The sequence below is a fragment of the Protopterus annectens genome, chromosome 2.part0, assembly GCF_019279795.1.
Source record: "Protopterus annectens isolate FY-2018-M chromosome 2.part0, PAN1.0, whole genome shotgun sequence".
In the NCBI taxonomy this organism is placed as follows: domain Eukaryota; kingdom Metazoa; phylum Chordata; order Ceratodontiformes; family Protopteridae; genus Protopterus; species Protopterus annectens.
Window position 1 is genome coordinate 574111622 of NC_056728.1, and position 27881 is coordinate 574139502.

General features: G+C 44.8%; 1 protein-coding gene across 1 annotated transcript in view; it reads right to left on the minus strand.

Annotated features, from left to right (window-relative positions):
* Positions 1 to 27881, minus strand: part of TNKS (tankyrase) — a 2150186-nt gene that overhangs the window by 2075824 nt on the left and 46481 nt on the right. The window contains exon 2 of the mRNA XM_044060937.1: positions 10912 to 11136. Within this exon, the coding sequence (XP_043916872.1) occupies positions 10912 to 11136 (225 nt within the window). The remainder of the gene's footprint in view (positions 1 to 10911; positions 11137 to 27881) is intronic.

Genomic DNA, 27881 nt, shown 5'->3' on the forward strand with positions numbered 1-27881 from the left:
AAACTGCTGTAATCTTTTTGTAACCTTTGTTTTGGAGCTTTTCTCCCTAGGACTCCATTGAAAATGGGTTCTTATTGGCCCAATGGACTATCCTGGTTAACCAACTGCAAATAAATAACTAGAATAGACAGATCCAGAATAGGGAACCAGGTGCCCCCTTTCTTGGGTACCAGAAAAAGTCTTGAATAAAAACCTAGGCCTGCCTGATTTGCAGGAACTGGCTCTATAGCCTCCATAGTAAGGAAGGAATTTGAATTTCTACCTCTGCCCTGAGAGTTCTGGGTATGTCTGGGTACCCTTGTAAAACATGGAAGGTGTGAAAGTAAAACCTGCAACCTTGGTTTACTATACTGAGCACCCATTCGTCGTCTGTGATGAAAGACCATACCTCTGCGAACCTGGCTAACCTTCCCCCCCCAAAGGAAACCCAGGGCCCGCAGAGGTAGGCACAAGAAGGCCGGAGTCATTAAGAATGTTTGCTTTGGGAAGCTGGCTTAGAACTCCCCGATTTAGCAGAAGAAGAATGCCACTGGTTAGCCCTTTGAGGGGCAGACACCTGCCCTCTGGAAGATCTGAAACCCCTAGGCCTAGAGCAACCCTGCTTGCCAGGATCAGGGAAAGACCAATTCTTGGAAAGATAATGCCTACTAAACCGAGGAGGCTGTATCTGAAGGACATCTTTTACAGCCTGCATAGATTTTGCCTTATCCCCCAACTTCTTCAGTACCTCCTCCGCCTTATTACCAAAAAGACTGTCCTTGTGCAAAGGAACATCTAGCAATTTAGCCTTAACAGGTTCAGAAAGAGGTTGCTCCCTGAGCCAAGCATGCCTTCTAATAACAGAACCAGTGGCTGTTGCTCTGCAGGAAGTCTCCAAAATGTCAAAACCACAATGAAGTGAATGCTTATTAGCTAAAGTGGCAGAAATCGGTAAGTCTTGTAAATTTTTGTTCTCAGACATGTAAGGAATATCAGCAAGTTTAGCCTTAATAGCCTCCAAAGTATGCTGCTGATACATAAGCACGTGAAAAAGACAATTCACGGATCTAATGGCAAGTGTTGCAGAGGTATAGACTTTTTTACCCTACCTTTCCAAGGCCCTAGACTCCTTATCAGAAGGCACAGGGTTTTTAGCAATAGTAGCCTTAACACCCTTGGGGCCTTGAGAAATAATTTCTGGATCAGCAGTAGGGTTTTTAAAAAGGAATTGATGAGATTCAGGAACCCTATAATACCCATCTTTTTTTTGGGGGGTAGGAGGAACAGAATTAGGAGTTAAAGAATTTTCCATGAAAACATCATCCACAACTTCCAAAACTGGAGGTATAGCCAGAGGCTTATGCTGTGGCAAATACAAAAATTCCCAGATTCTTTTCTTAGACTGTAGAAAATCCTAACATTCCCATTTAAAATGCTCCCTAAGAGTATTCAAAGTATCGTAGGTAATTAATAAACCAAAAAAAGTCACGGTAGTCCACGTTGCAATAAAGACCGTCTTCCTAAATCCAAAAAGGTTCACTACCATCACTTCCAAACGTCAGAAAAGTATCACAAAACTCTTTTATTGACCAAATACATGTAGGTTTAGCGCTTTCATCTCCACACTGGAGACCTCATCAGAACCATGTACCAAACTCATTGCAAACCTTACATACATATAAAATTTAAATGAACCAATCAATACAAACAAACAATTAATCAATAAAACAATTATGCAGTATACAGTATTCAAAGCATCCCCAAAGGAAAAATCTTCTAGAGGGAAGGAAGAAGGGACAGAGTCCTCAATAACAGAATCCTTAAAGCCAAAAAAAAAGATGAGAATTTTCTTCTTCACCAGCAGACATACTGGAAATTTCAGAATCTGAGACAGATAAAACATCAGGATTCAACTCCCTAGCCCTCTTTGAAGGGAGGGTGGGTGAGAGCCCCTAATCAGAGAAAGAAGATCACCAGCCATCTTTACCAATTGGGAATGAGGCACAGGAGGGGAGGCCGACACCTGCTTGTGAGTAGGTTTGCGGCTGGAAGGTTTACTAGCAATCCGGAGGGACTCGGGAGGTCTAGCAACTGTAGAAGCCTGAATTAAGGTAGTCAGTCTGGTTCTGGTCTCATGTCGAAAAGAAGATGCGTCAGAAGCCAGTGCCTGCAAAGTGGCTCCAGACCTATCTGAGGTGGCGACAAGCAGAGGGTCCGAAGACAAAATAGCAGCCTGCGGCATGGAGGACTCCGTAAAGGTCTTGGCAGAGGCTTGTGGCTGAAAATCTGCGGACTGCAGGGGCTGCGAAAGCACCTCACTGACTACCGCTGTGCTGACGACAGATTTCAAGGGTGCGTCGTCAGCAGATTTAACCCTAGGCCTGTTGCGGTCCTTGTTTTTGTGTTTCCTAGGTACATCCGAAGTCGGGAGACCAGAAGATGAACTTAGGCCAGACTCCGAAATGCTCATAAAATATTAGCTCTACTGCGTATGGTACACGGGTTAAAGGAAGCACAGGGATCGCAGTTAGGGACGTTGTGCTCAAGGCCCAAACAAGTTATACAACAGGAATGAAAATCACGGTGGGGAATTTGTTTTCCACAGGCAAGACAGTTATTAACTTTATCTGACATTCATTAAAACAAGAAAAGAGGATCCCCAACGGGGTACTTATCTGAACTTGGTAGTCGGAAAGCAAAACGAAGGTAAACGGCCGACCAGCACAAAGTGTGCGAACTGTATCTGCTTCGGGCTCCACGGCAAGAAAGATTGAGGAAATGGCATCGGCTGCCTCCCTTTATACCGGACGTTCTGACATCAGTTTTACAACTGGTGGCAGCCGACATCATATACCAAGGACTCTGGTATTTGGGCCGAATGAGGGCTGCCGGGAGCCAGATAACCCATATGTGAGGACTGCAACAGTGAAACACGAAGAACATCAACTGCTGCATGGGTCAGAAGAAAGTCGCTACAGCAATCTGGGGGATTCCTTCTGTATCTTCAGAAGTACCCTGAATATCAGTGGAAAGGGTGGAAAATCCTAACACATTCTTGTCCGGGGTGGGGGCATCCACCTTCCAGGCCTTCTTGCATCGAGTAGTAGAAAAGAATCTTCAGCTCTGATTGTTCATAGAGGAGGCAAACAGGTCTTCCTGAAACTCCCAAGAGATGGATCAAATCTCAGAAGACCCCTTGATCTAGTTTCCATTCATGAGAGTCTGCTCTTCTCTGCTCAACTTGCCTGCCACACAACACTGCTCTGACCGAATGTAGGATGCCTGTAGAGTGAGATTGTGCTGTAATGTTATAACCAAAGCTAACATGACTAGCCTGCAAAGGGGATATGACCTGATTCTCCCATGCTTGTTGATGTGTCACATGAATGTGGTATTGTCTGTAACACCTTGAAGAGGTCCCAGGGACCAAAGAGTCGAGTGCCTTGATCAAAGCAATACATCTCTTTAATATTTATGTGCTTGCATTTGGCCTTGGTGTCCCACACACCTTGCACTTTTCTGCTCCACAAGCAAAGTCAGAGGTGTCCATGGTGACTGAAAGCTTTAGAACAGAGAGGGAGAAGGGGAAACTTGAATTTAAGGATATTTGTTATCTCCATCAAATGTGTACCCTTCTGACAAATCTCAGCACTAGGATTTGAAAAGACAAAGGATGCTAGTGCTGTGACCAAACAGACTTAAGATACCACTGTATCTTTCTCATATGGAGTCTTGCCAAGGGTATTATAGAAATCACAGATGTGATCATCTTCTTCTTCTTTCAGCTTTTCCCGGTTAGGGATCACCACAGCAGATCACCTGTCCACTCATGATTAGCAGTGGAGTTTTACGGTGTCGAGTTGCCAGCCGGGCGCCCAACCTTCCACAGAAGGCACACACACACGCATGCACTCACACCTAAGGCTAATTTAGAGTGTCCAATCCACCTGCAGCATGCCTTTGGGATGTGTGAGGAAACCGGAGCACCTGGAAGAAACCCACGCAACTACAGGGAGGACATGCAGACTCTGCACAGAAGGCACCCCAGCAGAGGATCGAACCGGAGAACCTCTTGCTGTGAGGCAGCAATGCTAACTGCTGCATCACCATGGCTGCCCAGGAATCATAGATGTGATAAGGCCCAAAATCTTGAATATTCCCTTGTAGTGACGGACAATCAGAGTGGAAAACCTTACCTCTAGATATAGATCTGTTTTTCCCTAGGGGAAGAAAACTCTGAACTATGGTGTCTAGCCGACACCACAGGAACACAATCCCATGTGAAGGAGTCAAAAAAGACTTCTGAATGTTCTCTTGGAATCCCAGCTTGTGTACCAGATGTCTCACCTAAATAAGAGATTCCTGACACTTTGAAAAAGACTCTACAAAGATAAGCAGATAATATAAATATGAAAGAATGTGGATACCCTGTAACCTGCAATGAGCTATAACTGGACCTTCACACTTCGATTATCCAATGCACCAACAGTGTTCACAAAGGATAAGGCAGAAAACTGATAATGTGATTCAGATGCACAGACACCTGAATTCTGGATGAACAGGGATGCAATAAGCATCTTTTAAATCTAATGATACCAGGAAACTTAAATGAGAAAGAAGAGATATCAGGTTGTGAAGTAAAAGCAATTTGAATTTAAGCACTATCACAACAGGTTTAGGAAAGAAAGATACAGAACTGTTCTCCAAGCATTTTCTTTCTTTGGCACTAAAAACATTCTTGAATAAAAAATGTTTCTCATCCTGGTTGTATCACTGCCTGGGCCAGCATGAGATGAAAGGTAGGTGGAAATAAACTGGTCTGGTCTGGTGGATGAAGGATTCTTCCCTGGAAAGGAGGAATTTTCTCCCACTGCCATCTTTACACTTGATTAACGATCTTCAGAACTTATTTTGTCTGAAATGATCTGTTGCCAAAGAGAAAATTGGAGATTCAGACATTCTAAAAGGGAAAAGGAGCAGGGAGGAGAGGTGCCTTATACAGTCATTTTGACTTGTTGGACAGCCCTTTTTTTTGGGGGGGGGGTCCCAAAATTCTTTTTGGAACCCCCTTGCCTTTTCTTCTTGAAAGTGATTACCTGCATTTTGTTGAGACTGCTTATTTTACGTATTTATTGCCAAAATTGGATGAGGGTTAGAGAATTCCATAAAAAATCTGGAAAAACGGGATGAAAAAAAATCTTGGAGATTCCCTGTTATCAACTTATTCCTTTCATCACACTTTTTGATCACCTCTGCAGCATAGGGGCTAAATACTAAATCTCCATCCAAAGGAGAATTTAGAATCTCATTTTTAACATCTGCCGAGAGGTTCTGAGAACGCAGTCAGGCAAACCTCCTTAAAACAGCAGCAGTGGCCTCAGCCCAGGAAGAAGTATCAGCTGAGTCATACATACACTGTAAACAGTGAGTACTGACTTGTACAACTGAAGAAAGGGCAGCAGTGGCGCAGCTGATAGTGTTGTCACCTCACAGCAAGAGTTTCCCAGATTTGATTCTTGGCTAGGGTTTCTTCTGTGCAGAGCGGAGTCTGCACATCCTATGTTCACGTGGGTTTCCTCCTGGTGCTCCGGTTTTCTCCCACATTCAAAAGACATGCAGTAGGTGGAATGACACTCTAAAGTGGTCACAGGTCTAAGGGTGGATGTGAGTGTGTAGTATGGAAGAACTACTGTGGCAGAGCTACCTTACCTTAGACCACTTTAGGCACTTAAGACCTTAAGGCAAAATAACATGCCCAACACACTAGTAATAGGTGACTCTACAGTCATACACTGACGTCCCACTCACTAGGCTGAACAAGGAGAAGGTTACTGCCTGTCAGGTGCCAGGATCCACCCCATAACACAAGCACTAAGGTCACTCCAGAACAAGTACAAATACGACTCTGTCATTGTCCATGTTGGTGTGAATGACCTGAGCCGTACCTGCCTGGACTACATGAAAAGAGACATGGAGGAGCTCTCTGATCACATAGCCCAGGCCGGTATGACCCTGACCCTGAGTAGCATCCTGCCCTCACCAAGAATTATATCATGGTATAAAGAAAAAATTATTAATTTCAACAATTGGCCAAGCTTCTGGTGTCATTCGAAGGGGATCCTGTGTCTGTCAGCCTGGGATGACATGCTCGACAAGTCACTCTGCTTCGCTAGAGACAGCTTGCACATGTCACCCTTAGGCTTTTGAATACTGGCCAAGGCCCTTGCCACCCCTATAGTGCCTTTTTAGGCAAGGCTCAGAAGACAAACCAACTGCCGTAAATAGCACAAGTAACAAAAAACTGTGGGTAATGCTACTCAATGCCAGAAGTCTAAACCTCAAAATGCATGCACTCGAGGCACTCCTCAGTATGGAGAAATTTGATATATGTGCAGTAACAGAAACCTGGTTTAAGGCTACAGAGAGCACCCCAGCACTACCAGGCTACAACTCATACCATACATTTCGGCCACAAAACTCGGACCGAAATACAAAAGGTGGGGGTGTATCCATATTCATCAAGGATACTCAAACCTCCAGGTTAGTGGCACAGCACGGTGCTTAAGAGATCATCCACGTGCAACTAACAACGGGCAGAACTGCAATTCAAATTGTAGCTTTCTACAGATTACCCACCATGTCCCAGGACCCCCATTCCGCATTTCTGGAAACAATGGGAAACAAAGGTCCTACCAAACACCCGGATATTGGGTGATTTCAATTACCCAAACATTAACTGGGAGAACTACTCAAGTACTATCTCCCTTGCCCAACTTTTCCTAGAATTTATAAATTCAAACGCCATGGATCAAGTGGTCAACACCCCCACCAGAGGTGACAACATATTGGACTTGGTCATCACCAACATGGGCGACCAGTGTTCCACACTGGAGGTCAACCCCTCGCTGGTTAGATCTGACCATAAACTAATCGCTCTGGATATCAACATTTTGCCCCCACACCGGGTCAAAGAAACCACTGTGAAAAACTTTTCAAAAGCAAACTTCACGTTACTTAAGACCGAGGTGGAAAGTTTCAAATCCTCCATGCTAAAGGATACTGTTGCCCAAGCTGCAAAATCATTTGCTAATGCACTCTACGGGCACCTACAAGAATGCATGGATCATGCTAACCCAAGCAAAACTACGACTCACTCCTCCAAGAAAAGGAGACCAGTCTGGTGGACCCCTGCCATAAACAAGCTATACAATAGAAGGAGGAAACTAGTACAGAAAAGATTAAAATCCCAAGAGGGGAAGACATCCCTGATCAGTATCAGCAAGAAACTACGATCCCTCATAAAATCATCCAAGGCTAGCTTCGAAAGAAAAATTGCCAAGTACTCCAAAGATAACAACAAGGCATTCTTTAGCTATGTCAAGAATCTAAGTGGCAATTCCCAGATCTGCTCGGAGTTGGTGCAGAATGGCACAAAATACACTGAACCATCCGATATCGCCAACATTCTGGCAGACAGGTTCAGTGCAAACTTCACCCCCAAAAGGGCCCATAACCATACCAGAAGAATGCAGTGCCCCTGAAATCACAGACAGTCAGGTTAAAACAGCCCTCTCCAAAGCCAAAATCACAGCATCAATGGGACCGGACGGTGACCCCAGCTGTGTCCTACATGAGCTCAAAGATGAACTAACCCCTCACCTAAACACACTGTTTAAACTCAGCCTAGCCACAGGCTATGTGCCCACAGAGTGGCGCACAGCAATGGGTATTCTGCTCCACGACGGTGGAGCCATGACAGACCCCAGGAACTATTGCCCTATAAGTCTGACTAGCTTGGTCTGCAAGGCTATGGAGCGCATCATCACGGATCTCATTAACAGAGAGACTGGGAACCTCCAAATACTACGCCCTTCCCAATTTGGCTTTGTTAACGGCGGATCATGCCTCCTAAGCTTGGTGGACTTCTTTGAGACAGTTACCAAGGCTATAGATGAGGGAAGGGTGGCCCACACAGCCTACCTAGACATTGAAAAGGCCTTCGACACCATTCCACATTCTGGAATTACAGACAGGCTCACCAGCCTGAACATAAACCCCTACGTCACAAGATGGGTTGCCAACTGGCTCACGGACAGAACCTACATGGTAAGATTTGTGAGAGCTAAGTCCGACTCTAAACCGGTTACAAGTGGCGTTCCCCAGGGCTCAGTTCTAGGACCCCTCCTGTTCAGCATACTTCTTAGAGGTACAGGCAAGCACATGAGGACTATGGCTGACCAAGGTCACAGACGACTGCAAACTAGGGGCTATAAATGACTCTCTGGCTGACACAGGCATCCTCCAAAAGGGTCTCACTGAGACAGATACTTGGTGTCAAAACCATGGCCTCAGGCTAAATACCAAAAAGTGCATAGTCATCCCCTTTGGAAAAAACAAAGTACCCACAAATTACCACATAGGTGTTAGCCCCTAAATATGGAAGATGAAATAAGGGATCTGGGGACCCAAGTAGATCGTAATCTCTCCTTTGATAATCACATTGCCAAAGTGGTTAGAAAATCCTTCTATGTGGTCCACCTAATCACAATGGTTAGAAAATCCTTCTATGTGGTCCACATAATCACAAAATGGTTTGCATCCAGATCAAGAGAGGTCATTGTGCCCCTCTACACCTCACTCATCAGACCCATCATAGAGTACAACGCCCCATTTAGGATGTACCTTACAAGACACCTGCAACAGCTGGAAAGACCACGGAAGTACCTCACCAAGAGGATCACTGGCCTCAAACAGATGCCCTATGAAGCTCGACTGAAGAAACTCCAGCTGTACTCGGTTGCATACTGCCTACTCAGAGGTGATCTCTGCCTGACATACAAGGCCATGTCCAATACAGAACTGATGGACATGCTCCACCTAAAGAAAACCATATCCCCTCGAGCCAAATTCTCTAGGGATCTAAACCTCACCACAAAAATAAATAGGATGTGCTGGAGGGATAGATTCCTGTCCCAGAGACTTCCCATGCTCTGGAACAAGATTCCAATCTACATTAGGCAGAGCTCCTCACTAACACTCTTCAAGAGAAACCTTGACGAGTGGATGGGAAACAGGAAGCTTGCCCCAGGGATCACTTCAATGGCTCTGCTGGACAGAGGCACAGGGAACTAATTTAAGGGGACGGCGAAGGCCAGCACAATCCGGCTAGGCTTATAAATGCCTTCGGGCAGATAGGCTAGTACCTACATATGAACCTATAATAGCCATAGCACAGTCATCCACCTGCAGCTGAGACAAATCGGTAGCCTACTATGGTGGAAAAGGCTGTTTGCTTAACTTTTTTTTGCGTGTCTGGAAGAAGGACTGGCTGTGGGATAAAAAGTTTGTTTTGAGGTCAAGCTGAAAATTGTGCCTCTTTCCCAGGGAAAAGAAGCAGCAAAAGCCTGCAAAAATTTAGTCTTTAAAAGTCACTTTTTTCACATAAAAACATAGTAAAGAGCACTTAAACGCTTGCTAGTCCCAAAAATTACAAATGCAATTTCTCCACAGGAAAAAATGTTTTTCAAAATACATTTAAAATGACAGGAAAAGTGCTCCCATTTAAAAGTACCATACAATCTTGTGATAGTCCATTAAAACACAAACTCCTAGCTTTAAAATAACTTTCTTGAACAGGAAAGTGTTATCAAACAAAACAATTTTTTTAAATGGATTATTTTCCCCATAGGGAACTTATCAAGCAAAGGAATAGCACAAGCTGGCTGTCGATCCTCAAAAGCCTCAAAGGAGCATATTCTTCAGTAGTAGGAAAGCTCTGAAGGGCTTGGTACTTAAACCTGTCTTTTCAGTCAGCTCAGCTCCAGATAACAGTTTAGACTCATGGAAGGTGCCATGAAGTTTTTGAAGCTGGCTGGCTGTTACACACATGGCAGGATACAACCCATACAGCTAGCTGCAGTGATCAATATGATGAACATTTTCACAACAGTAACACTGCTACCTACAGATTAGCAGTCTGTCAAGGAACGGCAGTATGATAGTGAAATTTTTCACCTAGTTTAAAATCATTCAGCAACACCAGTAATTTAATTTAAAATTACCATAATTTTCTATGCATTTACTTAAACAGAATTTAGAAACAATTACACTTTTGTAAAATATACTTTTCAGTATTACTGTCTGTAAGGGGTTACTACATCCCTTGACCTTCCTTTACGAATTATGTCAAGTTAAAGGGACACCAGACCCCTAAGAAACATAAGAAACAGTACTAGGAAAAAGTATGCTTTTCCTATATGCCCTTATGTGATATAAATGTACATAAGTATCTATGCACTCACTCTATTTTCAGTTCAAAAAAGTGCATGGTCCAGTGTTTTTAATCATCAGAATTACTTATGATTAACATCCTCAAATGTAAAAATGCCCTTAAGTCACCACAGTAAAAATAATGCTAACAAAGTTTTTTAGCTAGTGAAATTTTGCTCAACATTATTACTGCAGGTAAAATGTCAGACATGGCATGGCTTTAGAATACTAGTGTACTTTCCACGACATGTGAGTAAGAAGTACACAGTCATGATTTTACAGGAAAGTGAAAAACAGGCAGTACCAGCCATGTTAAACGATCAGTACAATGGCACAACAAATTAAAGAGAGTAGCTGTGAAAAAGTCTCATCGAAGTACAACAATTTTTATGGGAGCTCAGATGGCATAAGGACATTAATGCAATCCGATGTCTACACTCTCAATTTGCAGAAGTTATAAATTACCCTCTGGCAAGGGTATACATTATCTACAGTGAAAATAACTGCTAACGGCAAAGTTATCATAAGATTAATACTTTGTACAGCACATCCCAAGTACAATCTTCTAATCTTGTACTCATAAACATAAGGACTGTTCACAGAAATACCTGAATGAATGAATGCTACAACATCTACAACAAACATAAAAAACAATCCTCTTACCTATGCAGACATCTATTTTTCCTTTAATAGCCGACTCATGCAAAGGTGTGTAGTTCCAGTTGTCTCTAGCATTTGGATCTGCTCCATGGCTCAACAAAAGGCTAACAACCTCTGCATGGCCAAAAGAACAGGCATTGTGGAGTGGAATTAATCCTCCATCATCACGGGCGTGGACATTAGCACCAGTCTGCAGCAGATGTTCAACTACATCCTTTCTTCCAAAACCTGTAAAACAGAATTCCCCATAAGAAAAGACCTGGTCTGAAAGGAAACATATATTTTGACAAACAAGTTACAGGGATTTGCCACAATGATAGATCTATTAGAAGTCCACTAGAAATAACTGCAAGGACTCCTGTCGACAGCATGAGGTAGCCTGCCAGTAAAACTTTCCCAGGCACTAGACCCTTACCCATTGCACTTATAGCTCTGATCCACCTCCAGGTCTAAGCCTAACAGACTGAGCACACCCTTCATCACAATGGCTTCCAGAACAGAATATGCTATGAAAATGAAGACTAATTTATAGTACACTAAGAAAGTAAACAGGACCATGTGGTGAAAGCACAAAAGATGTGTGTGGTAGAACTCCGGAAAAAATGCAGCTGTCATGGCCAATTCCTGATATAATCTGTCCTAGGTAACCTGGGGTGCTGTTTATCAATGGAAGTGTAGCAAAAATTAATATAATTCAAAAGCCTCTGTGAGAGGCCTTTTATATAGTCACTTTCTTACCTTCATGGTCTTCAGTTAAGGTGACAAAAGTGCTTGCCATCACTGCGTATTTGCTTGGTCCTAGTGTTAAGGAACCAAAGTTGTTTGTTAATGTCCATACAATGTAATAAGAACTCTCATCTTCACAGGTTCATAGGCAAGTACTAGGACAGTTGTGCTTGTGGTCCATTTTATGCCCATCCAATTTCACTTTCAAATGTGAGAATCAAAACCTGTACCTTGTATCTGTGAGATAAACAGCTTAACCATTATAGCGACCATTATATCAACCCCCCTGTTAAAGGGTAAAAAATGCTGGCAGATGGATCAACTGATTTACGTTCAATTCAGCAGCAACTTCATGGATGAAGGAAGAGTTAAGTCCATAAAATACAAGTCTTGTTATGAAATATGAAGAAAGAAGACTAACTGCATACAATTCTCCCACTCTTTATTCTAAGGTGATAGTCACATGAAGGAGTGTTTTCCAACACAGGACTCTCATACAAGAAGATGAGGATGCTAGTTCAAAGGGCAGTTATTTCAGCTCCTCCACTATAAAATCAAGTCACATAGTGGAAAAGGATCTCTCAGCAGAGGTCTCAGCAGAAAACTACCTGTGCATTAGGCTTTGGACATTTTTAAGGTTAGGGTTTCACCTTGTTGAACTGCAGGGTAGTTACTAATTGTTGCCATGAGTACCTTAGTGTAACAGTGGCTTAAATCAGAGTTACAGAGCTCTGTCAAATCAAGAACCACCACTGGAACTGGATTGATGTATGGGTCCTTTTTGCACTGGATGGTCCAGTGGCAAAAGGACTTCCACTTATTTTCTGTAGTTCTCTTACTGAATGGCTTCTGGGAGTAAGTAGGAATGTCTACCACCTTGGCCTTCACTTATCATGGAAAGTGGAGAAGCCATATTACTAGATAAAAGGCTTTGAGGTTGGGAAGCCCATTCCCAAAAGGACGAGTCCTTGTTGTCAGACTCTATGGTTTAAACAGGAGCTAGGGTGAAGAGAAGGATATTAATATCTACATTGGTCAGAAGGCTGCTATTAGGAAAACCCTTGCCAAGGATTGTCTACAGCTAAAGATAAATGCGGTTATCACTATAATAGAGAAAGGCATAACAGTCCCTTGAACAGTAGTCAGGGTTAAGTTCCTACACCACTACACAGGCAGAATCAGACAGAAAAAACTCTTATTCTTGACACTGGTTGGACAAGCAAAGAGGCTGCACAGTAGTGTCCCTCAACTTCTAGGCTATGCATTTGACCAACTCCAAATTCAGAAAGCATCTGTGAAGCAACAATATGCAGCAACTCAGTTCTGAGATGCGAGTGGTGCCCCTAGCCCAAAGACATAGAGGAAGTCACTCTGGCTGTGATACTGTACAAGGGTAACAGAAGACTGGCTTGTGAAGCCCTCCATGACACATGGTTTCTTCATATATGCATGCAAGCTGCATTGTTTGGCAAATAGGAACACCCTTACCACAGTACCCCCCTCACACAGACATGACTATTAGTGACTTGGCACGCATGAAGACAAAGAGCTCTTGTTTAACTATTATGTAGCATTGGTTGTTAAGAAATCCTTCTCTTTAGCCTAGCTGATTACTAAGGTTATATCCCCCTGGTCCAGGGATGTTACAATATCTCTCTTCTTCTCCTTATTAGGCCCGTAACTGAATACAATGCTCCATTTGTCATGCACCTGTCCAGAAGAGACTGCCCACTGGTTTGCCACAAATATGAACATTTTTTCTGAGCGATTCAAAGAACATTCCTGGGACATAAAAAAGGCAGTGCCTGATTCTGTCAGCTAATGAAGTGGCATAACCAAGAATGTGACTGGCAGTTAAAAATCAGTTAAGACTTTAAATCCCACTGCTACACAATGATCATGGTGTTTGAATGGACAGCAATGCTTGCCTGAGGCACACAGTCCACAAAGGCAGAAAACAAAACAATACATCTCATCTTCATGACTTTTCAGTGCAGATCTAAGATGGCCAGGCATTGTAGGCCATCTAGCCATTTTAGAGCCTCACCCCAACCCTACAGCAAATATGTATGTAGTGACTGATGTCTGAGGAATCTGCAACTTAAATAAATATTTAGCCAATACAAGGATCCAGCCACTATTTAACATATAACCTGAAAGCAATAGCATAGCTAGGGTGGGGCGATAGAGGCAACTGTCCCAGATGCAAAGTGTTATGGGGTATTACTCTTTAGTGAAACACAGGCTTTTACAAGACAGTTTGCATTTGCAGTAAAACCTGAGCATGGTAACTCAGTGCGTGGTCTAAACTGTAGCAACGGCTAGAGCATGGATTGTGTACAGTGACTTTTTTTTTTTTTGCTCTTCACTTGAACAGCTGAGGGGATGGGATGCTAGTCCGTGGGACCAGCACAGGGCCCCATTTGAGCCAGCTAAACTTCTGCCTGTTAACTTTATGTCCTTCCTAGTCACAATATCCAGAGCTGAAAGGCTAAGACCACTGTAGTGCTGTCAAGTGAAATGTGATAAGGGGTATCATGAAAAGAGAGGCTGCCATAAGAACTATAAATGTGAGGCAAGTCTCTGTTGGGACAAACTCAGATGACTGAATGAATGCCACCACACACTGCAGATAAAGCAGCCTACCTACAAAATGATCAATAAAAACTGGCAGGAAATCAAACCTTTGTGATATTCGCAATAAGCCCCAGAAAATGAAAATCTGAGCAAAGAGAAAACCTATGTTGAAAACAAACTGTACTTGGATCATAAAATCATTGCTGTGGCTAGAAAAACCTTCTACTTTGCACAACATATCCTTCATAGTACCTTCACAAGGTCCAAAGATGATGTTATAATCCTACTTCATTCATCTCTTATTAGACCCAATAATACATTTAATACCCCCGTTGACATGTACTGTACTAAGCACTTAAATCAACGCAGGAGATCTCAAAGACTCCTCATCAAGATCATCTCAGGTCTCAGTACACTTAGCTCCTCTGATAAGGCTTTTAGTCTCTCTCTGTGTCTCTCTCTCTCTCGCACGCTGTCTCTACTCAGATTTGTACAGGCTCCTTAGGACTGATTTCTTAGCCTTTCAAATAACGAACAACCTTAACTGTTTAAACTCCTTCAACTAAAATGAACCAATGGTAAAGCAAACTCCTATACTACAGACCTACACCTGTACTGCCACACTATTACCAGAGGGCAAGGCAGATATCTAAATCACGGGCAAGGCAGGTATCTAAATCAATGTATCCTATCCCTGTTTCCTGCAACAGACTCCCCCTTACATATCAAGCAAACTTACTTTCACCTGGGATATATGGAGAAAACCTACATAACAGAAGACACTATTAATATCCCACCAATACTGACTAATATAGGTGAGATTCTTAATAGTCTCCTTGACTGTAAGCCTGTAAGGAACCCTAAACTTATGAACTGCAGACACTCCCTGAAGTGTACCACTTCCATAATGGAGGAAACGAGAGAAAAGCCAATCATTTAAGTAAAAGAAAATCTTGGCTCCCTGCAGTCTGTGATGGGCTACTAATACAGGCATGCAGTTGGTAAGCAACCTGGAGGTGGAAGTGAGACTGAAGGACACAATCCTGAACTGATAAGAGACCAACCCCAGACTGAAAACACAGACATATCATGGACTCCTCATTTGTGATTGGTGATATCTTGATATGGAAATAAGTATCACGAAGTCCAAAGAGCACATCTAGTCTACTTCTGTCAAATAAGGAATGACAGACTACACTGTGACCCTCTAAAGGCTTCTTCTGGGACAAAGAATTTAGGCTGCTGAAATCCAACATTGGCCTGAGGCCTGCTATTTAACAATATCCTAAGTCTTTCTGGGTGGGTAGCACACTCCTGAATGGTTCTGTTTTGTTCCTTGCCAATAGACCTAACACATCCATCCTTGCTGACTACTTCTGATGCTGTAGGACATCTGGTAAGGGGGAGAAAGAGAATAGTAAGGGATAACAAAAGAAATGGTGAGGGATAATAAAGGGGATAGTGTACCCTATGGGTATAAACTTCCTTTATTCACTTGACCTGGGTTAATTTTTTTTAAGTGGACAAGTAAAGGGAAAATGACCCTCCCAAACTGCCTCCATAGTGCAATAATTGGGCAAGCTATCAGATATACTGCCATCTACCCATGGGGGTAACCAGGCCTCCTGAATGCCAAAGATCCTTGCCTTTGAGTCTAAGAACATACTGTAATTTTGACTGGGAACAACCTCTCTTCCCAGCAGCTTCTCATTACTGTGACTGCTGCTGCATGCCCAGTCAGAAACACTTCCAGCACTGGTTCCTCTAGATTCTATAGAAAGAATACTGTACAGCTGGACATTTACATCTTTACCAGTATAGTTTTTGCCCTGTTTCTTCACATATTTAAGGTGCTGTTGAACCTCTTCTAAACAGCAAAGACTTGAAAGAGAGAAGTTAAGGATGCTCACCTTAGTGTCTTTGTTTAAGAATAGTGGATGGAGTCAGAAGTGCCAGTGTCAAACACTGGCAGGACCTTGCAAGCTGCACAGCTCCCTCAGTCACAATGTGCAGAATACAAACTATGCGGTTGCTCATACTGGGTAAGGTTGAGGGTTGAGGCCTGAGTCCTTGAACGTCTTTCAAGGACCAATCTAGCAAACCATGTAATGCCTGGTGCATTTCATCAGCTACATCCCTCTGGGAACACACCACATAAGTGAAATAGTTCAGTGTCCAGAAAGATAATATGGTGGACGCAGACTATGCTTTTCAAACCTGTGTCAGAAGACTGTACAGCTGGGTTTTGAGGAGTTAGAACCTTTTAAGTGTCTCTTTAGAAAGCACAAAAGCTTGCTTTGTGGTGTCTAACCAAATGGAACATTCTCTAGGGGGGGGGCAGAAGCCATGGTCCACCTTTCTGGATTCCACAGCCACTATACTCAAGTTCTCCCAAGCTATCACAGTGATGGTACTACCCAGAAGAACTGCATAAGTGAAACTACCTACAGGCCCTCTGTAGCCCTGCTGTGGGGAGGGTATAGGTTCAGCAGACAAGCTACCTTTTTACTGCATCAGCCTGAGATACTGACCAAACATGGGGAGAAGACAGCTGTCCCTTCTTCGCTGCCCATGTCTTGTATGGGTGATGTTAAAGGGGGTTTGAATAACTTTGTTTTTACCAGAGCTTTCTTGGATTTCTTATCAGGGGCTGAAAACTTGAGGAACAGAGGACACTTTTAGCTGAAGACTTGAAAAGGGGAAGTCTATAGAAGGTAAAACAGACTTGTTGTGAAGTTCTTTAAAAGGCTTGGCTTCCTCCGTATTGGGAGGCAGAGGAAAGAAACCTGTCCTCCAATGTACAGGGGGATTAACTTTAGAACAGCTGGCATCGAGGGAGCCAAACACTGAGTGGACCATAAACACAGCATTAGGAACAAGGACAGCAAAAATGCTCATGTTAGCAATTTGGAACCGACACACACCCAACATCAACAAAAAGCTGCAGAGTAGAAGGACACTAGAACTGTGTGGATCCGGACTAGTATAAACACTGATGAAAACCACTGGTAGTCAAACTGCAGAAGACAGGTGAAAAAAATACCAGTGCTGGCAATGAAGTTATCATTCTTTTGTGGGACCAGCTCTAATTAATGAACTGCAACAGTTCTGGTCAGAGAGAGTGGTGGTGGGAGCTTCTGACCTCTGGTCTTGAACTTTCAAGATGGGCTTTGTTAGCTCAGTATAATTGAGGATTGATAAAGCAGTCAAGTGCAAAAGATCTTGTGGTAGCAAGCCTGGACTGCAAGAGTCAGACTTGACAGTAAGTTATCCACAAAATCAGAATTTTTAATTCACTAGAACTTTCAGTGTGGAAGAATCTGCCAAGATTGAATAAGAAACCTTTTTATTTCAGACCCAGTTTTTAAACTCCATTACTGCAGGAAGGCAAGAAGCTGATACTCCTACTGCATAAGCCTTTACATAATAGCTGTGAAGAATCCAATGGCTCCCCTGCTTCTGAATCTGGCTGCGATGCAGGTATACCTTGAAACAAAAAGTATGCAGGTAGTTTAAAGATGTATGCAACACGTAGTGTTGTTGAATTCCTGACAAAGAGAGCACTTAAAAGTACCATGTTCCTTATCTAAACAATGGTCAGCTGTTGATGGATGAATGGATGGAAGAGCCATCCTGAAGGCATACTTTTCAAATAAATGACACAATTAAAGACAACTGGTCTAAGCCTAATAGTAGAAAACAAAAGAAAGCATACTGACAGAAAAAGCTTTAAAAAAAGCCAAAATACCAAAAGACAGCAAGAGGTCATCTCCTTCTAGAATATTCTGAAAGCATAGGAAAGAAAAGTGTAGCTCACATGGTGTATGACAGGAAGGGCGAGTGCATATAGTCTGGGAAAATTTTTATCTTTGGGACTAAAATTATCACATATAACCTTACTGGAGTGTGGCACAACTGCACAATGAGAAGAATTTTCCACAAATCAGAAATACCAGATCCTTCAGAGCCTTACTCAAAAGAAAGGTCTTTCTCCTCCTCCTTTTGGTAATATTATTGAACTCCATTCATGTTAGGCACAAGTAACAGAGTAGACCTTTCTCCTCCTCCTTTTGGTAATATTACTGAATTCCATTCATCTTGGGCACAAGTAACAGAGATGCAAACCTTTAAGTGTTGCTGCAGGCATTTCTCTCCCATCAGCACACTGAGTTACAGGCATTTTAAGAACTGAATCTAGGCCTTAACAAAAAGTTGTAAAACAAAACCAAATTCAACACAGAAGCAAATACTGAACTACTACTTAACAAAACAAACACAACAATGTTTCTTGTATGTATGTCAACAAGACAAACTAAAAGATTGCTCAAAAAGAAGACTACAGAAGGAGGCGTTTTATTCTGTCTCTAGCTTTTGTAGTACGAAAGAAATGAAGCCAAATAATAGAAATAGTGACACTATGGATAAGGGGGAAGGGTCCAGCAACCTGTGAAAACTTTACTGGCCAAGTTACCTCATGTCATTAGTCCAAGCTCTAGCAGTTAAATCTGATGTGCCTCTTATTTAGCAGAACATTATGTTGCTGTTTTAAAAGCCCATCCATAAGGTATGAAAATGTTGGCTCACAATCAGGAACCAGCACTTCCTTATTTATCATACACTTCCTAAGTTTCATCCGGGTGGTAGCAATATGGCAGATGGACTTTCTAAAAGTTTAAATAGTAGGAAATCAAACATTCGCAAACACTTATTCAGACCAGTCCCTGAACAGTACAACATATTCAAAAATCCATGCTATTCAGTGCAAGACTGATAAAAATCAGCCACCAACACACATTATAAAAATCTACTATAGTGTAAAAAAAAAAAAAAGCGATTTTAATCCTAGTTTAGTCCTTCTCAGAGTTAACTATCTTTTAGTTATGTACTTACCATAACTTTAGATGTTTGGGATCCATCTCGCCTATATTCAATACTGATGGGCTCGGAGCCGATCCCTCGGCTCCGACTCGGCACGCTATGCTATAGAGCGAGGCCTCTTATTGGCTGAGCTATTTCTTATCCCAGGATGCACCACCACTAATCCCCCAGATCTTGTTTGTCCGCATTCATGCACACATGCACAACTTGTTTATATAACATTGTTAGATGTTTCAAGATGAAATAACAGGATTCGGACCTTCTGATATCCTCTGATCTCCAAGGAAGGGGGAAGGAGGGTGGGTTATTAGAATGTGAGATGGATCCCAAACATCTAAAGTTATGGTAAGTACCTAACTAAAAGATGTTATGTGATCCTATCTCGCCTACATTCAATACTGATGGGACAGCGTCCCTAGCACCTAAATCCAGGGTGGCTCATTGGAAAACACTCCTGAGCACTGTGGAACCAAATGAAGCTCGTCCTCTAGATGCCACATCCAATTTGTAGTGGGAAATGAAAGTGTGCGGGGAAGACCATGTAGCCACAGCACAAATGTCACTAATGGCAAGCTTAGAATGAAATGCTATCGAAGTAGCCATAGCCCTTGTAGAATGAGCTTTGACAGAGGTGGTAAGCTCTTTATTATAATAAGAATAAGCTTGAGTAATACAGTCCCTGATCCATTTGGCAATAGTGACCTTTGTGACGGCTTTGCCCAATTTATTGTCCGCAAAGGATACAAACAACTGATCTGTTTTCCTTGTTTGTTTGGTCCTACCTAAATAAAAACGCAACTGCCTGTGGACATCTAATGTGTGGAATATGAATTCCGCTTTGTTAGAATACTTCGGAAAGAAGACTGGAAGTTCTAATGATTGTTGTAGGCAGAAACTGGAACAAACTTTAGGTGACTCCACAGTCAGACACACTGACGTCCCACTCACCAGGCTGAACAAGGAGAGGGTCACAGTAAGCTGCCTATCGGGCGCTAGAATCCGCCACATAACACAAGCACTCGGGTCACTCCACAGCAAGTACAAATATGACACAGTCATTGTCCATGCTGGTGTGAACGACCTGAGACGTACCTCCCTGGACTGCATGAAAAGAGACATAGAGGAGCTCTCTGATTATGTAGCCCAGGCAGGTATGACCCTAACCCTGAGCAGTATCCTTCCTTCACCAAGAATGATGCCACAATATAGAGACAAGATGATCAGCTTTAACAATTGGCTTAATGTCTGGTGTCATTCAAAGGGGATCCAGTGTCTGTCTGCCTGGGATGACATGCTTGACAAGCCACGCTGCTTCAAGGGACGGCTTGCACCTGTCACCCTGGGATTCGGATATTGGCTAAGGCTCTTGCCACACACATAGTGCCTTTTTTAGGCAAGGCTCAAATTCTAAACCTACCACCCTAGAAAACAAAAATGGGAAGAAATTGAGGGTAATGCTGCTCAATGCCAGAAGTCCAAATCTCAAAATGCACGCACTTTCGAGGCCCTTCTCAGTATGGAGAACATCGATGTCTGTGCTGTAACTGAAACCTGGTTCAAGGCTCCTGAGAGCACCCGGCACTATTAGGTTTTACCTCATATCATGCGTTCCGCCCCAAAACCCGGACCACTCCACAAAAGGAGGGTGTATCCATATTCATAAAGGATACTCACACCTCCAGGTTGGTGGCAACGCATGAAGCTCGGAAACCATCCAGGTGCAACTAACAATAGGCAAAACTGCTCTACAAATTGTAGCATGCTACAGGCCACCCTCTCAAACTCAGGAACCCCACACAGCCTTCCTGAAGACACTGGAGGGTATAAATGTATCTCCAAACACCATCATATTGGGTGACTTCAACTACCCGAATATAGACTGGGAACATTACTCAAGCCCTAACTTTCTAGCCCAACGGTTCCTGGAGTTCATAAATTCAAATGCCATGGAACAGCTAGTCACTGTTCCCACGAGAGGAGAAAATATACTAGATCTCATTGTCACAAACATGGGGACAAAATGCTCCACACCGGAAGTATATCCCTCATTGGTGAGATCTGATCATAAACTAATCTCAATGGAAATCCACATCCCGCCCCACCCCAAACAAAAAAGACCATAGTGAAGAACTTCTCTAAAGCAAACTTCACACTACTCAAGACTGGTGTGGTATCCTTCAAGGCCCCTGAGTCAGAGGAAACCACAACCCAAGCTGGAAGCCCTTACAAATGCCTTCTATGAACACCTCCAGGACTGCATGGATCAGGCAATCCCAAATAAAACCAAGACTCTTTCCACAAAGGGCAAGCGTCCAGTCTGGTGGACCCCAGCCATTAACAAACTTTACAATAAGAGGAGAAAGCTATTACATGATAGAACAAAATCCATAAAAGGAAGTCACCCCTGATCATTATTAGTAAAAAATACGAGCACTCATAAAATCAACTAAGGCCAATTTTGAGAGAAAAATTGCCATGGATTCAAAGGACAATCATAAGGCCTTTTTCAGCTATGTTAGGAACCTGGGTGGAAACTCACAGATATGCTCAGAATTAGTCCAAAATGATACAAAAATCACTGAACCCACAGACATTGCCAACATACTGGCAGACAGGTTCAGTGCAAACTTCACCCCTCTCCCCTAAAGGAGAGATAACTATCCCAGCCGAGTGTAGCCTCCCGGACATCTCAAATGCGCAGGTGAAAGCTGCTCTCTCTAAAGCTAAAAACACAGCATCAATGGGACCGGATGGTGTCCCGGGCTGTGTGCTACACGAGCTAAATGAGGAATTAAACCCGCACATAAGGCAACTGTTTAATCTCAGCCTTACCACAGGATATGTGCCCAAGGAGTGGCGACGGCAACTGTGGTCCCACTCCACAAAGGTGGCGCCTACGGACCCTGGTAATTACCGCCCATAAGCTTAACAAGTCTAGTCTGCAAAGCTATGGAGAGGATCATAATGGAGCTCATAAACAAAGATATAGGGGACTTGCAGACATTGGACCCGACCCAGTTTGGCTTTGTCAAGGGAAGATCATGCCTTTTGAACTTGGTCGACTTCTTGAAATAGTCACCAAGGCCATTGATGAGGAAAGGCAGTCCATACAGCCTACCTTGACCTTGCAAAGGCTTTCGACACAATACCCCACTCGGGTATTGTAGAAAAACTTACCAGCTTAAATGTAAACCCATATGTCACAAGATGGGTTGCAAACTGGCTTAAGGACAGAACCCACAGGGTTAGAGTTGCTGGCTGTGTCAGAATCCAAGCCGGTCACAAGTGGTGTCCCACAGGGCTCGGTCCTTGGCCCCTATTGTTTGGCATCTACTTCTCAGAAGTACAGGCCAACATGGGAGGACTTTGGCTGACAAAGTTTGCAGATGACTGCAAACTGGGCCATAGTGGAAAGTGCATCGGACACGGATATCCTTCAGAAGGGACTCACGGAAACAGATAGCTGGTGCCAGAGCCATGGCCTGAAGTTAAACGCCAAAAATGTATAGTCATACCCTTCGGGAAAAACAAGGTAACCCCAAGCTACCATATAGGTGGCAATCCACTAAGCACAGAAGAGGTTATCAGGGACCTGGGGACCCAGGTTGACAGTGGCCTTTCTTTTGACACTCACATTGCTAAAGTGGTTAGAAAGACCTTCTACATTGCCCACCTGATCATGAAGGGATTCACATCCAGATCTAGTGAGGTCATTGTTCCCTGTACTCTTCACTTATCAGACCAATGATCGAGTACAATGCCCCATTCGGGATGTATCTCACCCGACATCTGCAGCAATTGGAGAGACCCCAAAAGTTCCTCACCAAAAGGATAAAGGGACTCCAAAATCTGTCATATGCTGCCAGATTGAAGAAACTCCAGCTCTATTCAGTCGCATACAGTCTGCTCAGAGGTGACATGTGCCTGACATACAAGGCCATGTCCAACCCGAATTAATGGACATGCTCCACCTCAAAAATCCAAATCCACCAAAACCACTAGAGCAAGCGACTTAAACCTTAGCACGGATATAAATAGGACGTGCTGGAGGGATAGATTTATCACTCAGAGACTCCCTATGCTGTGGAATAAAATCCCGGTCCATGTGAGGCAGAGCACCTCGCTGACTCTGTTCAAGAGAAATCTAGACCTGTGGATGGGAGATCGTAGGTTTACCCCGGGAATCATCTCTGGGTCACTGCTGGACAGAGGCACAACAAACTAATGGGCACAGTATTTTTTCATATAAGGGGTGGCTTAAGCCACAATAATTTGGGCTAGGCTTATAAATGCCTTAGGGCAGATAGCCTAGTATAAACCTATGAACCTATGACAAAGGAAGGATTTGGCCTGAGAGATACTCTGTCTTTGTGAAAAACCAAGTACGGAGGTTTTACAGACAAAGCTTGAAGCTCTGAAACCCTTCTGGCAGAAGTAATCGCCACCAGAAAGGCAGTCTTCCACGATAGAAATTTTAAATCACATGTCGCTGCCGGTTCGAAGGGGAAGGAAGTTAAGGCGCGTAACACCACATCGAGATCCCATGGAGGAGCAGGATGAGAAATCGGAGGTCTTAAAAACGCAGCACCTTTCAAGAAGGTCTTACACAATCTGTTGCTCATTAAAGGTGGGTTTATAGATTCGTGAAAATTGGAAATAGCTGCCAATTGAACCTTGATGGTAGAGACTGAAGAGCCTTGATTGAAAAGAGAAGTTAGAAATTTCAGTACTTCTGATACGGGAATAGTGATGGGATCCAGGCCCCGGAGTTGAGCCCAAATAGCAAATCTTTTCCATTTGCTAGAATACAATTTCTTTGTAGCAGACTTGTTGGCCGAAGATAAGATGTGTACAACTTCTGGATCCAATGTATGACTCCTGACTATAGTCAGAAGAGGAGGAGCCAAGCCGTCAATTTTAAGGTGTGTAGGGACTGGTGGAATAGTCCCGACTGATGAACCAAAAGGTCCGGGATCTGATCCAGGAACCATGGACCTTCCAGAGCATATTTCCGAAGATAGGGGAACCATACCTGACGAGGCCAGTAAGGAGCAACTAAGATCATTTTGCTCCCCAAGAGAGATGCCTTTTGGATCACCCTGGGAAGGAGAGGAACTGGGGGGAAGGCATAAAGCAAGCCGGTGGGCCACGGATGGGCTAGTGCTTCCATGGGGCTCTTCCCCGGAGCCGGGGTGAGGGAGAAGAACTTTTTGCACTTCGCATTCAGTGGAGTCGCGAAGAGGTCGCAACACGGAACTTCCCATTTGCTGAAAATCTGATTTGCAACTGTAATGTTCAGAGACCATTCGTGAGGAGAGAGGATGGTTCTGCTCAGTCTGTTGGCTATCACATTGGATTTGCCCGGGATATGAGTAGCCACTAGAAAGCGTTTGGTCGACACTGCCCATTCCCAAACTCTCATGGCCTCTCTGCAAAGAGGATAGGATCTGGTCCCTCCCTGTTTGTTCAGGTACCAGACCACTGACATGTTGTCTGAGTGAACGGCAATTACGCCCTGAGGGAGGTAATCGTGAAGGGCTTGAAGGGACAGAAGCACCGCCCTCATCTCTAGGATGTTGATATGAAGTAGGGTCTCTTCTGGGTGCCATTTGCCTTGGACTGACCTGCCCAGGGAATGCCCCCCCACCCCATCTGAGAGGCGTCCGTGGTCAAAGTGGCCGCAGGAGGAGGTGGAACAAAGGGTCGTCCCTGATCCAGATTGGAGGGCACCAGCCACCAGCGAAGGTCCCGTTTGCAGGTTTCCGTGATCCATATGAGGTGACTGAGAGGAGGTTCCTGAAAGGACCACTGAGCTGAAAGAAGCCACTGGAGAATTCTCATGTGCAATCTTGCTAGGGGAACTAGAAGAACCATGGCGGACATGGATCCCAATAGCTGCAGTACCATTCTGGCTGGGGCTTTGGATCTGGGAAGTAAGGCTCGAACTTGAGCCTGTATGGTTTGTATCCTGTCTGTAGGTAGATAGACCCACATTCGGTTTGAGTCTATCTCTACTCCAATTAATCTTATGCGTTGAGATGGCAGCAACACAGACTTTGGCCAATTGAAGGTGATTCCAAGGGAATTGCCCAGTGATATCGTGGCTTGTAGGCTCCACAATAGTAGATGCTTGGAGGTGGCAGTTAGGAGCCAGTCGTCTAGATACGGAAACACCTGGAATCCTAGACTTCTCAGGTGAGCAGTCACTACCGCCAAACATTTGGTGAACACCCTGGGGGCTGTGGTGAGACCAAAGGGCAGCGCACGGAACTAAAAATGACTGCCTCCTAGGCTGAAGCGCAGATGTCTCCTGGACGCTTGATGTACCATGATATGGTAATAAGCGTCCCTGAGATCTATGGAGCACATCCAAACACCTTTCTCCAGCAATGGGAGAATGGTTTGTAGGGTGACCATTCGGAACTTGGACTTTTTGACTGAACGGTTTAGAATGCTGAGATCCAAAATGGGCCTCAAGTCCCCGGTCTTTTTTGGCACCAAAAAGAACCTTGAGTAAGTCCCTAATCCGATCTGGTCTGCGGGGACCGGTTGGATGACTCCCTTTTGCAGCAGCTTTGAAACTTCTGAGGCTGCAGTTTCCCGTTGACTGGGTGGCGGGTCCGGGATTTTTTTGGACTGAAGTGGAGAGTGAGAGAAAGGGATGGCGTAACCTCCGGCGATAATTCGAAGCATCCATCTGTCCTGAGTGATACCTTCCCAGGCTTTTAGGTGCCTCGAAAAACGACCCCTGACTGGCTCCAGAGCTGCACAGTCGGGCAATCCCTCAGGGACTGTGAAAGGCTGAAGAGCCACGAAAGGACTCGCGGTCTCCAGTGCTGCGAGGGCCTCTGCCGCCTCTGGGACGGCGTCTTCCAGAAGAATTTCCCCCTCCCCTGCCTCTGGAAGGGGGATCGTCCTGCTGTGAGGGGTAAGACTTCTGAGATCTACGGAACCACATTTTCCCTCCTCTTTTAGCCTTGGGGTAATGCCGAAAGGGAGTGGAAAATCGTGCCCCTACGGCAGTCAGAGTCTTACCTTCTTGCTCCAGGCGGGTCAGTGTGTCCTTTACCTTGGGTCCAAACAAGGAGGACCCATCAAAGGGGGCGTCGGCAAAGGAAGACTTAAAGGCCTCTGCAAAATGACACAGGCGGAGCCAGGCTTGTCTCCGTAGAGCAATGCCTGTACCCGCCGCTCTACTCGCCCCTTCGGCCGCATAAGAAATGAGCCTCATGGACGAGTTTGAAATGGACGACAGTGTAGCCAGCTGAGAGCCAACCGTCTGGGCCAGCTCCTCAGGCAGGTTACCCAAGAGGGTATCGGAAAGTTCTTTAATCAGATCCCTCTGAAATCTGGCAAAGTGCGTGAGATAGTTCAAAGACCTTAATGTAAAGGCCGCTGAACTTAGGGTGCGCTTACCACACCGATCCATGCTCCTAGACTCCTTATTACGAGGATGGACGGACGTCGAAGCCTCTGCTACATCTTGCTGGGTAGCAGATGCCACCAACAAAGCATCTACAGCCACACCTTTAGTCAGGAACTCTTTGTCCGGGGGTGCTGACAGGAACTTATTAGGACGAGCAGGCACCGGTTCCACAGAGTCTGGGTGTTCCCACGCCCTTCGACAGATCAAGTCCAAGAGCTCGTCGAAGGGAGGAGACACCCAGGAGGCGGAGGGCTGAGCCCCGAAGGCCTTAAGGAACACCGACTCATCAGCAGAAGGGGGTTTAGATTGCCAGCCGCCTCATTGTTTAAGGGCTTCCAGGATGTCTGCAAAGGAGACATCATCTGAGGACGACTTAGGGGACCCCTCTGCATCATCGAGATCAGTGTCTGATGTAAGAGACTCATCAGGGGAGTCAACGTGCTTCCTCTTGCACGATCTTTTCCTGGGGGGTTCCTCCGAAGAAGCTTCAGAAGGACCTCCAGGAGGGGGGGAAACCCCAGTGGGGGTAACCTCAGGCCCCGGGGCTCCGCTGTCTAAGGACAGGGGGACTGCCAAAGACCCAGTCTCGGTATGCAGGGAAGGAGCTGGGGAGACCGTGGAGGTAGCCAAAGATGATGTGGCTAACGCACTCCTCATAGCCCTGAAGGCGGGACCACCAGAATCCTGGGAAGGTCCCACCCCGTGGCCACGATGGTAGACGGCACTCCCGTAGCCGAAGCACCGAGAGGAAGGCTTGGGACCGAAAACATCAGTCCCGAAGCGTCCCTCCCGGGGCCGACAGAAGAAGTCCGCGTACCGAATTCCGACTCAAGAGCCGGAGTTGGAGCAAGGGTCGGGCCCGACCCTAAAACCTCCATCGGTTCCACCAGCACCGGCTCCAACGGTGCCGAGGCTGTTGGAGGAGGAACCATAGTAGCAGGGTGGACCATCGGCTCCGAAGCCGAATGGGCTGGAGCCAAAACTAACTTTTGAAACACCGGAGACTGGAAGAGTCTTAGGAGCACCCTGTCGATGTCCGAATCAGACATCTTGGAGGATCTAGATGACACCGATCGGGTCCGAACCGATTTCTCCATCGGCTCCATAGGACTAGGGGACCGGCTCCGAATGGATTCGATTACTATCGGTTCCGAGGGAGATCTCAAAACAATTTCCCTCCGTGCCGATGAGGACTTCGGCGCCGAAGGGGAAGAGTCTGAGCCGGCAACCCTCATCGGCTCCAATATCAGTGGAGCCGATGAAAGTGACCCGCCTCTCGATGCCCCAGTCCTCGGCTCCGAAACCAGAGGGGTCGAGACTGGAGGCATCGAGGCAGACCGTTCCGCCCCGAAGTCCGTGGAGCCGA